Source organism: Eretmochelys imbricata, chromosome 9 (assembly GCF_965152235.1).
Source record: "Eretmochelys imbricata isolate rEreImb1 chromosome 9, rEreImb1.hap1, whole genome shotgun sequence".
NCBI classification, from domain to species: Eukaryota; Metazoa; Chordata; order Testudines; family Cheloniidae; genus Eretmochelys; species Eretmochelys imbricata.
The window spans coordinates 51,540,529-51,554,508 of NC_135580.1; the positions used below are offsets into that span (position 1 = coordinate 51,540,529).

The following is a 13,980-nucleotide window of genomic DNA, read 5'->3' on the forward strand; positions in this document are numbered from 1 at the left end:
TTGCCAGGATAGTTCCTTGTACCCTCAAGTCTCTTATAGCAGGATCGGGTTACTTTACACCCAAATACATCTTTGTATTTTCTTGGGCGAGATTTGGCCTTACTTTGAGTGTCATTCATTTACCCCACCTTCAAGGAGCGTTTTCAGGTTCCTACTGTGATTTCAGTAAGGAATCCCCTGTGTTAGTGGCTTGGCTGGGATTATTTCTGATTTATCCTACAACACCACGTTGTGCCGAAGTTGCATGAGAAGCAGAAGATTTAATGTGAGGATGTAATTTGATGCTTGCTAGACTCTTTCCCATGTTCATGGGTTGCAAATCATTTTATAAATCACACTCTTGGCTTTCTGCTTTGCCAGATGAAGGCAGAGAATCTCTTTCACATTGTTGTGAAGAAACTTTTTGGTATGCTCAGTGGGACTGTTCAGGGAAAGTAATTTTAAAAAGCAATAGGACTTCAGTGCTGCAGCCACTTATGAGAAAGAGTTAATGTAATTAAAATTGAGGTTACATATGTCACATTTTTTCATCATGTCACCCCGATTAGCTCTGGACATGTTCCAGAGACTTCTGTTTAATTTCATTCCCAGGCATTTCATGTCTGTCTTTAACCATGTGAATTTCCATTTTCCAAAGATTGTGAACAGGCAAATATTCGGAAGGGGCTACAAAATAACTGGATGATGGGGCAGATCCTCCACAGCTGTAAATCACCATCGCTTCTCCCAGCAGAGACTGTCTATGTGACCAAGCTGCTGGGCTGATTTACACCAGCTGAAAATCAGTCCCATTGGGCTGAACGCTGAGATGATGTCCGCACAGCCACATCTAGATCTCAAAGGCTGGTTCTGGTAATGCTGCCGAACCTGCAGCTTCATGGGCTCTGAACACTGGGGGCAGATGGAAATGCTGCTGTGATACCCACTGCTGTCGCTCCAGCGCAAAGTTCTGTACAGGACGAGCTGGCCTGGAGCATCTTGGCTTCTCTTTCCTCTAGCTGGGGCATACTGCATGTTCTCCCCTCCTCCATGCAGTTGCCCTAGCTCCCTCTACAAAGACCCACCTGGTCCGGGATAGGTTCCCTATTCTCACCCCTCATGCTCCATGGTACTCTCGATCCTCACCCAGCTTATATGGCAGAACTGTTCTATGGGGAAGTATGGGAGGAAGGGGGAAAAAAATCACACACTGAGTCTTTAGCTTTGTAGCTGGGGGACCCAAATGAACAGTTGAACCAGGGACACCAGATTTACCTGAACCAACCGTGGGGCTGTCCAGACATCACTGAACTATTGTCAGCCCAGAGCATAAACACACATTCCTCCTCCCCAGTGCGAACGCTCTAAAACTCCTTCCCCTACCCCAATGGCTTGTTATTTTTTGAGTCTCTGGCTGTACAGTGGTCTCGACTGGGAAATGGTTTGAGACGATGCTGGTCTCCATACTAAATCGTTGCATTCCTGAATACCAGACACTTCCCATTCTCTGTATGGCTTGCCCAGCTTTCTCCAAAAGTCTGCCTGTTGCACAAGGTACCTGGAGTTTCTTGTCTGAGTGACTTGCTTTCGGAGAATCAGAGGGCGCGGCGGGGAGGAGTTTTCTCCCACCAGAAGGCTTCCTTGCTGGCATGCTCAGTGTGCGCTCCAGATTTTTAGCCATTGCGGACACCAGCGTCCCTGCACAGAGCACAGCTTGTTAGAATTGGAATCCAGGGCCCTGCAATCACATGGTCAATATCGCTGCACAACTGAATTGCTCATCAGGACTCAGAGTGGATGGGAAAGGATTTCCTTCCAGACCTCTTTTCCAGTTTAAAAGGGAACATGTTGCTGGTGAAAGGTGTCAGTGATGAAGCTCAGAAGCCAACTATAGTTCATAGAATCATAGAATATCAGGATTGGAAGGGACCTCAGGAGGTCATCTAGTCCAACCCCCTGCTCAGAGCAGGACCAATCCCCAACTAAATCATCCCAGCCAGGGCTTTGTCAAGCCTGACCTTAAAAACCTCTAAGGAATGAGATTCCACCACCACCCTAGGTAACGCATTCCAGTGTTTCACCACCCTCCTAGTGAAAAAGTTTTTCCTAATATCCAACCTAAACCTCCACCACTGCAATATGAGACCATTACTCCTTGTTCTGTCATCTTCTACCACTGAGAACAGTCTAGATGCATCCTCTTTGGAACCCCCTTTCAGGTAGTTGAAAGCAGCTATCAAATCCCCCCTCATTCTTCTCTTCCACAGACTAAACAATCCCAGTTCCCGCAGCCTCTCCTCATAAGTCATGTGTTCCAGTCTCCTAATCATTTTTGTTGCCCTCCGCTGGACGCTTTCCAATTTTTTCACATCCTTCTTGTAGTGTGGGGCCCAAAACTGGACACAGTACTCCAGATGAGATCTCACCAATGTCCAATAGAGGCGAACGATCATATCCCTCAATCTGCTGGCAATGCCCCTATTTATACAGCCCCAAATGCTACTGGCCTTCTTGGCAACAAGGGCACAACCTTGACTCATATCCAGCTTCTCGTCCACTGTAACCCCTAGGTCCTTTTCTGCAGAACTGCTGCCTAGCCATTCGGTCGCTAATCTGTAGCTGTGCATGGGATTCTTCTGTCTTAAGTGCAGGACTCTGCACTTTATCCTTGTTGTACCTCATCAGATTTCTTTTGGTCCAATCCTCTAATTTGTCTAGGGCCCTCTGTATCCTGTCCCTACCCTCCAGCGTATCTACCTCTCCTCTCAGTTTAGTGTCATCTGCAAACTTGCTGATGGTGCAATCCACACCATCCTCCAGATCATTAATGAAGATATTGAACAAAACTGGCCCCAGGACCGACCCTTGGGGCACTCTGCTTGATACCAGCTGCCAACTAGACATGGAGCCATAGTACACAGGACTGGAAAGGACCTCCTGGGTCACTGAGTCCAGTCCCATGCTATCTCAGGCAACCCGATCATATCGCTTGCAAACTTACCAAGCTCCGTCTTCAAACAAACAATTTGGTTGTTTGCCCCCAGTGCTCCTATTAGGAGGCTGTTCCAAAACCTCACTCCTCTGATGGTTAGAAACAGTCCTAACTTCCAGCCTCAATTCACTCATAGGACAAATACAATCAGCTGCAGGCTACCACAGCAGTGTGCCTCAAACCTGAGTTACTAAGGCTCCTGCTAAGTGTTGGAGCTTCTAGCTCCATGTCTAGTCAGTCCTTCCAAAAAGAGCTGATGTGGACTCTGGTTGTGGTGACAGTTTTTGTGATGCAGATGGCTGCCAGCTAGGCAGTGGATAGAAGGCGCCCGCTCATTTCGTAGACAGGGCTGACTAGCAGCCAGGGAAGAATGACTTTTGTCCACGCCCAGCATGGTTCAGCTCTGAACTGCTGGCCTGCACAAGAAAGGCTTTGTGGCTCATGGCCAATCACTGAGATTACCCAATTATTGGAGATGTCGATGCAAAGTACTGACATCATGGAAGGTGGAGCCACTGGGTCATTTCCATAGATGCCGAGGCCAGGAGGAACCATTAGGACCATCCAGTCTGATCTCCTATGTAGCACAGGCCAGAGAACTTCCCCAAAGTAATTCCTAGAGCAGAGCTTTTAGAAACACAGCCCATCTGGATTTAAAAATTGTCAGCAATGGAGAATCCGCCACAAACCTTGGTAAGCTGCTCCAATGGTTATGGGCCTGTTTAGTGCCCTCCAGCTAACTGATTGCCAGTTAACTCAACATAGTTAGCATGTGTGTAAGAAATAGTCTTAACATGCCCCAAATGTCTGTTCCAGGATAAAAGTGCCTGTAGTTGACCACGGAGCTGGGCACAGGGAGAACCACAAAGGCAATAGTTTTCACTGCCAAAAACCATTGGTTTTACTGCGGGATAATTAACACGCATTAACTATCCTGCTGGAAAGCCGTAGTGGAGACAAGGCTCTGAAGTTTTTACTGCAAGGAAGGTCGGTGAGATCAAAACTATACCTCTGCCCATGGTTCACCAGGTTTATATCCTTCAACAAACGCTTGAGGAGCATTCACACTAGCCTTTACAAAGGGGCTAGCTAAAAAACCTTTGGTGTAAACAAGTTCTTTGCCAATAATGTGCATCAGGAGTGTCATTTAAAGGGACAACTTCAACATGTGGGACTAAACATGTGGTACCCATGTAACATGCTTGCCAAATGTCTGTCTCTGCGGTGGCTGCTCCACAGATGAAAGATGCCTACTGCTGCTCCCAGGAAATGGACATCATTTAGCTCAAGCAGGAGAAGCTGGCACGTTGGAGATAAAAGTCCTGGATTTATTCCCCACTGGGGATTCAGCCAGGGAACTGTGGTATCTACTATAGCACCAAAGGCTTCTATAGTCGAAGGGAGCTACTTGAAATAAGTGATTCTTTCTGGTGTCCATTTGACAGCCCTTTGTATATAGTTTGTTTCATTGTCTCCCTGTATAGTCAGTTTCTACGTTGCTAGAAATGCCCCCCCCCCGCCCCATAAACTGACACTAAACTGGGAGGAGAGGTAGATGCGCTGGAGGGCAGGGATAGGATACAGAGGGACCTAGACAAATTGGAGGATTGGGCCAAAAGAAATCTGATGAGGTTCAACAAGGACAAGTGCAGAGTCCTGCACTTAGGATGGAAGAATCCAGTGCACCGCTACAGACTAGGGACCGAATGGCTCGGCAGCAGTTCTCCAGAAAAGGACCTAGGGGTTACAGTGGACGAGAAGCTGGATATGAGTCAACAGTGTGCCCTTGTTGCCAAGAAGGCCAATGGCATTTTGGGATGTATAAGTAGGGGCATTGCCAGCAGATCGAGGGACGTGATTTTTCCCCTCTATTCGACACTGGTGAGGCCCCATCTGGAGTACTGTGTACAGTTTTGGGCCCCACACTACAAGAAGGATGTGAAAAAATTGGAAAACGTCCAGCGGAGGGCACCAAAAATGATTAGGGGACTGGAACACATGACTTATGAGGAGAGGCTGCAGGAACTGGGGATGTTTAGTCTACGGAAGAGAAGAATGAGGGGGGATTTGATAGCTGCTTTCAACTACCTGAAAGGGGGTTCCAAAGAGGATGCATCTAGACTGTTCTCAGTGGTAGCAGATGACAGAACAAGGAGTAATGGTCTCAAGTTACAGTGGGGGAGATTTAGGTTGGATATTAGGAAAAACTTTTTCACTAGGAGGGTGGTGAAACACTGGAATGCGTTACCTAGGGAGGTGGTGGAATCTCCTTCCTTAGAAGTTTTTAAGGTCAGGCTTGACAAAGCCCTGGCTGGGATGATTTAGTTGGGGATTGGTCCTGCTCTGAGCAGGGGGTTGGACTAGATGACCTCCTGAGGTCCCTTCCAACCCTGATATTCTATGATTCTATGATAAATCTCAGTAGGGCAGCAGAAAAACCCTGATATTTGTTCCCCAAAAGCATTTTTTAAAAAGACAGCACTCACACTTTCAGGGTGAGCTAGCAGAAACTAGCATTTTAGTCCATTTAAAAATGCCAAGCTGAGAGGTCCCTTTGAACAACATTATTTCTTACACCTAAAGAAGATATTGAGAAATCCCCTGGATTAATGGCAAGGTCTATTCTAAAGGGATAGAGAAGGAACCATGCACCCCACTCTCTGGGGTTTAAGAGGGGAGCAACAATGCATTTTGAAAGCACATCAGTGTTAATCCCCTCACAAAGGCCCTGATCCAGGAAGGTACATGTGTACATGTGTATCTTTATGCGGGTGAATAGTCCCATGGACTTCAGTGGGACTGCTCATGTGGATTGGAGCCAAAGTGACTTAGTAATGGCTCTGCAGGAAAACAGAAGCTGGTTTTGTTTCTCATGGGGAGGACTACCCCAGAGCAGGGTGCAGGCTATCTATCTGTGAACACCCCTTAGCTGAACCAGCAGCATGCCACTGTAACTGACTTCCAAGAGTGCAGATGCATCAGAACAAAGTCTTGCTCCTGACACCCATTATCTTGGTACCTCTGGGTCTTGTGTTAGGAAAAGCAAGGTGAGAAATGTCCTTTTCTGGGGCCTTGGCACTAGTGTATTTAGGATTCTATTCCTGGAGAATGACCACCCCATTCTCTTCACAATCAGTTTCCCCCAGGCTGAGAACGGGCTTAATAGACACTAACATAGAATTACCTCTTTTGTTGGCTTAAGCTGTCAAATGTAGAAACAGATGTGCATGCAAATCTCCCCTTTCCTTCAATATCAGGGCATGAACTAGATAGAGATTTCTGATTTTAGCACATTAACTATATTCTGATAGATGAAAATTATTATTTATGATTCACCTGTTGGAGTGGTTCTCATGGCTGGGCTGGCTTTTCCCTCTGAGGAATCGATGTCAGACCAGTCTGATGTGGTTTCGTCATTCTGGGTCAGCCTCAAAGGGGTTTGCGCTTGCTGCAGGGTGATGGGATGTTTGAATTTCACTGGGGTGAGGCTGGCGCCGTCCTCCCCAGAGTCCTCCTCGGAACTGAAGGGTGGGGTGCTGAAAGTAAAATGATGGAAGAAGGAAAGGTCAGACATGGAGGAAGTGGAGGGCTCTGAGCAGTTGGGTCAGGGATATCTGGGACAATCTGTGATGAGGAGACCAAGACTGTTGTCATTAAATACAGATTGGCAGTGCTTTCAGCGGTTGGCTAGAAGGTTGTGTGTTCAAGTCCCCTGGTGGGGCGAGAGCATATGTACAACCAGCACTGAAACTTTGAACAGCAAGGTAGAGTACAGGGGCAAATATTAGGCCTGTTTTCCTTCACCCCCATTCCACTGGTACTTGCAGCAGCTGCTCCATGCACCTCAGCCCTGGCTTAGCACCACACCACTTTCAAGAGCAGGCTATCACAGCTTCGGTACCTAGCTTGTTCCCAACCAGCAGGGGGAGCAGGAATTTCTGACTGCCAATTCATCCTCTTCAGTCCAAAATGCTGCCACAAAAACTCAAGTATCTTGTCCAATTCTTGGTCTACTTCCAGCCCATCTTCAAAACCCTCAGCTGGCTTCCTCTTCCTCCCTGGGGAAAATGTGAGCTCCTTGTTCTCACTTTTAAAACCCTACACAACCCAGTTACTCCATACCTCTCCTCTGTCATCTCTTATCCCCTCCCAGTTGCCCTCTTCATTCTGCCTAAGCGGCATGGCCTCTCCGTTCTTGTCCTTCTAGTCTCTTTTATTACTAGAGCTACTTGGACATTTTTCATCAAAACATTTTTGGCATTTCATTTCATCAAAACAGTGTTGGCATTTCCTGTAGAGGGGAAAACCCCCCAAACAAAGCACTTTGATTATGTCAAAATGTCTTGGTTTGATATTCTTGGAATGAAATGTTTAGACTTTTCAGTTGGAAACAAAATTAATTGGGATATTTTTATGTTATATAATATTTGAAAAAGTTAAAGGTCAAATTGGACAAATTGAATCTCAACATCTACTCTCATTAAATTTTCACAGTTGTGAGAAGTTATGGGGGAGGCCAGACAATTATTTAAATTGACAAAAATAAAAATAAAAGTTTATTTTTAGGCAATGGCATTATCTGTTGAAATTATAAAACAACAAAAATGGAATTCTGCAAAGTCTATCTGTATTGGAGCTGGAGGTGTCCTTTCCAGCTCAGGTGGACATATCCACACGAGCTCTGGTTGAGCTAGCACGCAAAAAGTAGCTACATGATTTAAAAAAAAATAACTGCAGCTGCATGGGCGGCGGGATGAACTAGTCACCCCGAATCTTATCCCATCCAAGACCCTAGGCATGTACTTGGGGCGGCTAGCCCATCATGCCAAGCATACCCTGCTATTTTTAGCATGATAGCTCAATCATGGCTGTCATATTACAACACGTGAAAGTTCCTTCCCTGGAGGCTTTCAAAAGGAAGCTAGATAGTCTTGGATGATTTAGACACAACAAATCCTGCACCTTACCAGGGGGTTAGCCTAGATGACCCTTGCAGTCCCTTCTCACCCCATGGTTCTGTGAATCAGAGTTAGTGTTGGTGTATCTACTCGAGCTGGAAATTCCCTAGGGTAAACATACCCTCCATGGGCCCTGCAGCTTAGACATTTCAGGTGCACCCCACGCAAAGCTTCCTGCCGCAACAAATGATCTGCGTTTGCTCTTCACCTAGCACTGTGGGGCCCTGGGGCTACTGCAGTCCACACTGTAATAGAATAGCGATGTCCAAGCTCGGTATGAGGCTGCTTGCCCCAGTAAGCATGCTAGTGAAAGGCATGAGTGCAATGTCCGTAGTGAGGATGGGAGGTGTGGATGGGCCTCACCTCGGATGCTGGATGGCAGCATGTCTTGAGCTGCTGGCTTTGCTTTGTGGCATTACTCTGGGCACCTCTACTGGGCTGTGGGAATAGCTGGCTTTGCTCCGAGGAGCTGGTTTGGGCATCTCCTCCGCATAGGGCTGTAACTCAACTTGCAGTGCTCTAGGCTTGGCAGATGCAACCCGGCGAGGCGACAGGGGGCTCTTCTGGCTTTTAGCTGGAAAGGTACAAGGGACACTGAGAGCAAAGGCTAGATGGACCTTTGGTGTGACCCAGTATGGCTGTTCTTTAACACCTACAAGCTGCTTGGCCCAAGCAGGTTTTTGCCCAGCAAAATTAATTAAGCAAGATTAATGCTTGTAATTTGATGCTGTTAAACTGGACTGGCTTAAAAAAAGAAAAAAACATACAAAATGAGTGGCTGATGAGAACTCCCATGCTTTACCATCTAACATTCTCAAAATGTCACACAGCCAATGTAGCCAGTGTTAGGTGACTTCCTTCCCCTCCCACACACACACATCCACTTCACATTGGGAGGAGAGGTCGACATATGTGACTCTGTCTGATCCTTGGCCAATGCAGTAACTCAGCTGGTGTAACAGACAGCTGTTTTTAGGCTGCTCTAAACTATTCTGAAGGATGTTTTGGTCCCTAGCTGGCCCAAAAATAGAGAAGAAGAAAGGTGGGTTAGAATCACCTTCATTCCCTCACCCCACCCACTCTCTCCACCTGCACTGTCCTTCTGGTATTTCCTGTGTGGCATTCCACTAATGTGTGCTGACACTGTGCTTTGTGGCTCGCTATAACCCCCATTTGATGCTGATAAACTGGATCTCTGCATGTTCTAGCAACAGGCAGAAGGAAGAGAGTTTGCAGACCAGGTTCTTCTTGCAGCTCTTTTCCCTTTGAGCTCTTCCCCGTCCATTCCCCAGAGCTGAGAAGTGTGCGTTTTATTTTTATATATAACTTTTTTTTGCAAGGTCACTCAAGGCAAGCAGTGCACACCGCAAGTGCAAATGGTTATTTGACACTGAATACAATATCTATCTTACCCAGTTTTCCTTGGGGATGCACAATGGGTCACGGAAATGTCTCATGACAATAACACTATGTTGGGATTGAACTCTTGTCTGCAGCACAGGTTTCCAAAGACAGCATCGCAGCCCTTTACCTGAGACTACTGAAAGTTGCTGTGGCAAAATGCCATCATCCTTCTGGCGCTGCTTGACTTTCCAAGTGACCTCTTGAACTAGCTTGTCCCTCAAGCTGAGGAGATTTGGAAATTTCTTGGCCTTCTGCTGCTGCTGAGTCATTACGAGGGAGCTCAGATTTTTATAGGTCTGAGCTGGAATCCCCTTCGCAGCCTAAAGCAGAGAGAATTGTGGGTAACATTAAAACCAGCCCGACATAATTCTGACACTGCCTCAGATGGTGAAACAAGACTTCTCCCCTAAGGTTTCCATCACCTCTGAAAGAGAACCCGGCCTTCTGCAAACTAAGGACCTCATCTAACTTTCCATCAGATTCACTTGGCTTTGGATCCGGCCTTACACCCAGAATGGTCATCAGCATAAGATGGAGAGACTCCTACCCCATCAGGTGACCCAGTATAAGACTCCATCCATCCTTTGTGCTGCTGGTTGACATACATCTAATAAGAGTCTCAGCCCAGAGGAGTGTACGCTCCATTGATGTGTGCTGCAGCAGGGTACCTACCAGTGGTGTGGACAAGTGAGCACTCTCAACCCTCCACTCCTGTCAGCATCACGTAAGCCAGTCTCCAGACACACGGGAGATTTTCAATGATTTTCCTCACTTAGCCCTGTCTACACTAGAGACTGGTGACATTCAATCCCCACCTCTCCGGTTAACACACCACACACGCACAAAAGTGCAACTGGTAGCACACAGGGGCGCACATCTGGACTGTACCTGCTCTGAGTAAGGCTAACCATGTGGTACATCTGCACTGCAAATGAAGGGGTGATTGTAGCAGGGGTAGATATACCTGTGCTAGCTTTAATCTAGCCAGCACGGGTAGCAATAGCAGTGAGGACATGGTGACATTGATCCTGGCGTAGGCTAACAATGTAAATACATACCCAGAGTCCCTGCTGGGCTAGTCCCCACTACCAATGTTACCCATGCCACCTTCATCTGCAGTGTAGTCATACCCACTATGCCATCCACCATCATGTTGCTCTATACCAGTGATTCAAACTTTTGTACTGGTGATCCCTTTCATATAGCAAGCCTCTTAGTGTGACCCCCCCCTTATAAATTAAAAACACTTAACACCATTATAAATGCTGGAGGCAAAGCGGGGCTTGGGGTAGAGGCTGACAGCTCGCGACCCCCCATGTAATAACCTTGCAACCCCAACCCCCTGAGGGGTTCTGACCTCCCATTTGAGAACCCCTGCTCTACACCTATGAAGCACCAGCGTACACAGCGAGCATTGCTCTAGCACGGGGTGGGCAAATTTTTTGGCCCGAGGGCCACATCGGGGTTGCAAAACTGTATGGAGGGCCAGGTAGGGAAGGCTGTGCCTCCCCAAACAGCCTGGCCCCCGCCCCCTATCCACCCCCTCCTGACTGCCCCCGACAGAACCTCTGACCCATCCAACCCCTCCCTGCTCCTTATTCCCTGACCGCCCCCTCCTGGGACCCCTCGCTCCTAACAGCCCCCCCGGGCCCAACCCCCCTGTCCACCTCCCCCCGCTCCCTGTCTCGTGACTGCCCCAAACCCTATCCACACCTCCTGACATGCCCCCTTCTCCCTGCCCCCTTACCATGCCACTCAGAGCAGCAGGAGTTCGCAGCCCCACTGCCCGGCCGGAGCCAGCCACGCTGCTGTACTGCCCGGCAGGAGCGGCGGGCCAGAGCGCAGGCGGCACAGCAAGCTGAGCCTGCGGGGGAGGGGGAACATCAGGGGAGGGGCCGGGGGCTAGCCTCCCTGGCTGGGAGCTCAAGGGCCGGGCAGGACAGTCCTGTGGGCCGGATGTGGCCTGCGGGCCGTAGTTTGCCCACCTCTGCTCTAGCAGCTGCAATGGTGCGGTTAGTCCTCCCAGTGCAATCCCACACGTTTCTGAAGGGGTAGGAACAATCTCAGAGAACTGGCTCTGTCACCTGCAGGGTCACTCACATGCTGACTGCATGCAAGCCCTAGAGGACCTGAGGTGGACTGGGGGTGCTCCCATCTCTGCCATGCCCCACTTCAATGAAGGTCTCAGTTGCTTTTAGCTCTGCCGGCTCTCCCTGGGAAGGGTGCACCCTCCCTCCCTGGAGCATGAAGGAAGGACACAGAAACTGGATGACAAGCACTGGGCAGGGACTGTCTAGGCAGCACCTGTTACAATGGGATCCTGATCTCAGTTAGAACCTCTACATAGCACAATAACTTAAATGAAATTTGAGGTGCTCTTTATATCCATGCAATGCTCCCTCACAAATATTAACATACCTGGGCTAGCTAATTAACATTTGAAACACCGGAAGGAGTGAAAGGGACAAGGAGGGAAGGGGTTGCACTGCAAATAGAGAGATGTCTCTCTCCCCGCTTTTTTGGTTTCCCCTCTCCTGATACTCACCTTCTTCACGCCCATACTCTCCAGCTTCTCCTCCAACATCTCCTCCAGAATGGGGCGGAACTGCTTCAGCAAGTTGGGATTCCTCCGCAGGGCTTCCAGGAGCCTCTGCTTCCTGTCCAGGGTATCCTCCAAGTCTGCAGCAAAACCCAAAATCATAAGGGTGGGTTTGGATGGACCGAAACTCTCAATATCAAAGTCAGAGCCAGAGACTCGGGACCAGAGGCCTGGTCCGTCTTGGGGACCCTCCTCCCTAGCAGAAGATGGATTGGTAGCTCCCTGTTCCCCAGCTGTGGCATGTTTTCAAATTTTTCTTCACAACCACAAGGGCAAGACATATATAAACAAAAGCTGAGATTCTAACATCACGAGAGCATCCTGGGAGCTGGGCCATAGGCATGTGTCTCTTGTGCCTCTGCCTTAACCTGTCTCTGCCATAACTTTCTCAATAAGGAAAGTGTGGGCCCCTTACTGAATGAGGGAGGCAACCTAGTGACAGAGGATGCAGAAAAAGCTAATGTACTCAGTGCTTTTTTTGCCTCTGTCTTCACGAACAAGGTCAGCTCCCAGACTGCTGCTCTGGGCAGCACAGTATGGGGAGGAGGTGACCAGCCCTCTGTGGAGAAAGAAATGGTTTGGGACTATTTAGAAAAGCTGGACGATCACAAGTCCATGGGGCCAGATGCACTGCATCCAAGAGTGCTAAAGGAGTTGGCGGATGTGATTGCAGAGCCATTGGCCATTATCTTTGAAAACTCATGGCGATTGGGGGAGGTCCTGGATGACTGGAAAAAGGCTAATGTAGTACCCATCTTTAAAAAAGGGAAGGAGGAGGATCCGGGGAACTACAGGCCAGTCAGCCTCACCTCAGTCCCTGGAAAAATCATGGAGCAGGTACTCAAGGAATCAATTCTGAAGCACTTAGAGAAGAGGAAAGTGATCAGGAACAGTCAACACGGATTCACCAAGGGCAAGTCATGCCTGACTAAATGAATTGCCTTCTATGATGAGATAACTGGCTTTGTGGATGAGGGGAAAGCAGTGGACATGTTATTCCTTGACTTTAGCAAAGCTTTTGACACGGACTCCCACAGTATTCTTGCCAGCAAGTTAAAGAAGTATGGGCTGGATGAATGGACTATAAGGTGGATAGAAAGCTGACTAGATTGTCAGGCTCAACGGGTAGTGATCAATGGCTCCATGTCTAGTTGGCAGCCAGTATCAAGTGGAGTGCCCCAAGGGTCGGTCCTGGGGCTGGTTTTGTTCATTATCTTCATTAACGATCTGGAGGATGGCGTGGATTGCACCGTCATGAAGTTTGCAGATGACACTAAATTGGGAGGAGAGATAGATACGCTGGAGGGTAGGGATAGGATACAGAGGGACCTAGACAAATTAGAGGATTGGGCCAAAAGAAATCTGATGAGGTTCAACAAGGACAAAGTGCAGAGTCCTGCACTTAGGACGGAAGAATCCCATGCACTGCTACAGACTAGGGACCGAATGGCTAGGCAGCAGTTCTCCAGAAAAGGACCTAGGGGTTACAGTGGACGAGAAGCTGGATATGAGTCAACAGTGTGTCCTTGTTGCCAAGAAGGCCAATGGCATTTTGGGATGTATAAGTAGGGGCATTGCCAGCAGATCGAGGGATGTGATCGTTCCCCTCTATTCAACATTGGTGAGGCCTCATCTGTAGTACTGTGTCCAGTTTTGGGCCCCACACTACAAGAAGGATGTGAAAAAATTGGAAAACGTCCAGCGGAGGGCAACAAAAATGATTAGGGGACTGGAACACATGACTTATGAGGAGAGGCTGTGGGAACTGGGATTGTTTAGTCTGGGGAAGAGAAGAATGAGGGGGGATTTGATAGCTGCTTTCAACTACCTGAAAGGGGGGTTCCAAAGAGGATGGATCCAGACTGTTCTCAGTGGTAGCAGATGACAGAACGAGGAGTAATGGTCTCAAGTTGCAGTGGGAGGGGTTTAGGTTTTATATTAGGAAAACCTTTTTCACTAGGAGGGTGGTGAAACACTGGAATGCGTTACCTAGGGAGGTGGTGGAATCTCCTTCCTTTGAGGTTTTTAAGGTCAGGCTTGACAAAGCC

At 48.2% G+C, this 13,980-nt stretch overlaps 1 protein-coding gene across 1 annotated transcript in view; it reads right to left on the reverse strand.

The window, feature by feature from the left end:
* Positions 1-13,980, reverse strand: part of DZIP1L (DAZ interacting zinc finger protein 1 like) — a 30,339-nt gene that overhangs the window by 991 nt on the left and 15,368 nt on the right. The window contains exons 10-14 of the mRNA XM_077827186.1: positions 11,879-12,012; positions 9,461-9,653; positions 8,293-8,503; positions 6,308-6,507; positions 1,538-1,677 (exon numbers count right to left, since the gene is read on the reverse strand). Coding sequence (XP_077683312.1) covers positions 1,538-1,677; positions 6,308-6,507; positions 8,293-8,503; positions 9,461-9,653; positions 11,879-12,012 — 878 coding nt within the window. The remainder of the gene's footprint in view (positions 1-1,537; positions 1,678-6,307; positions 6,508-8,292; positions 8,504-9,460; positions 9,654-11,878; positions 12,013-13,980) is intronic.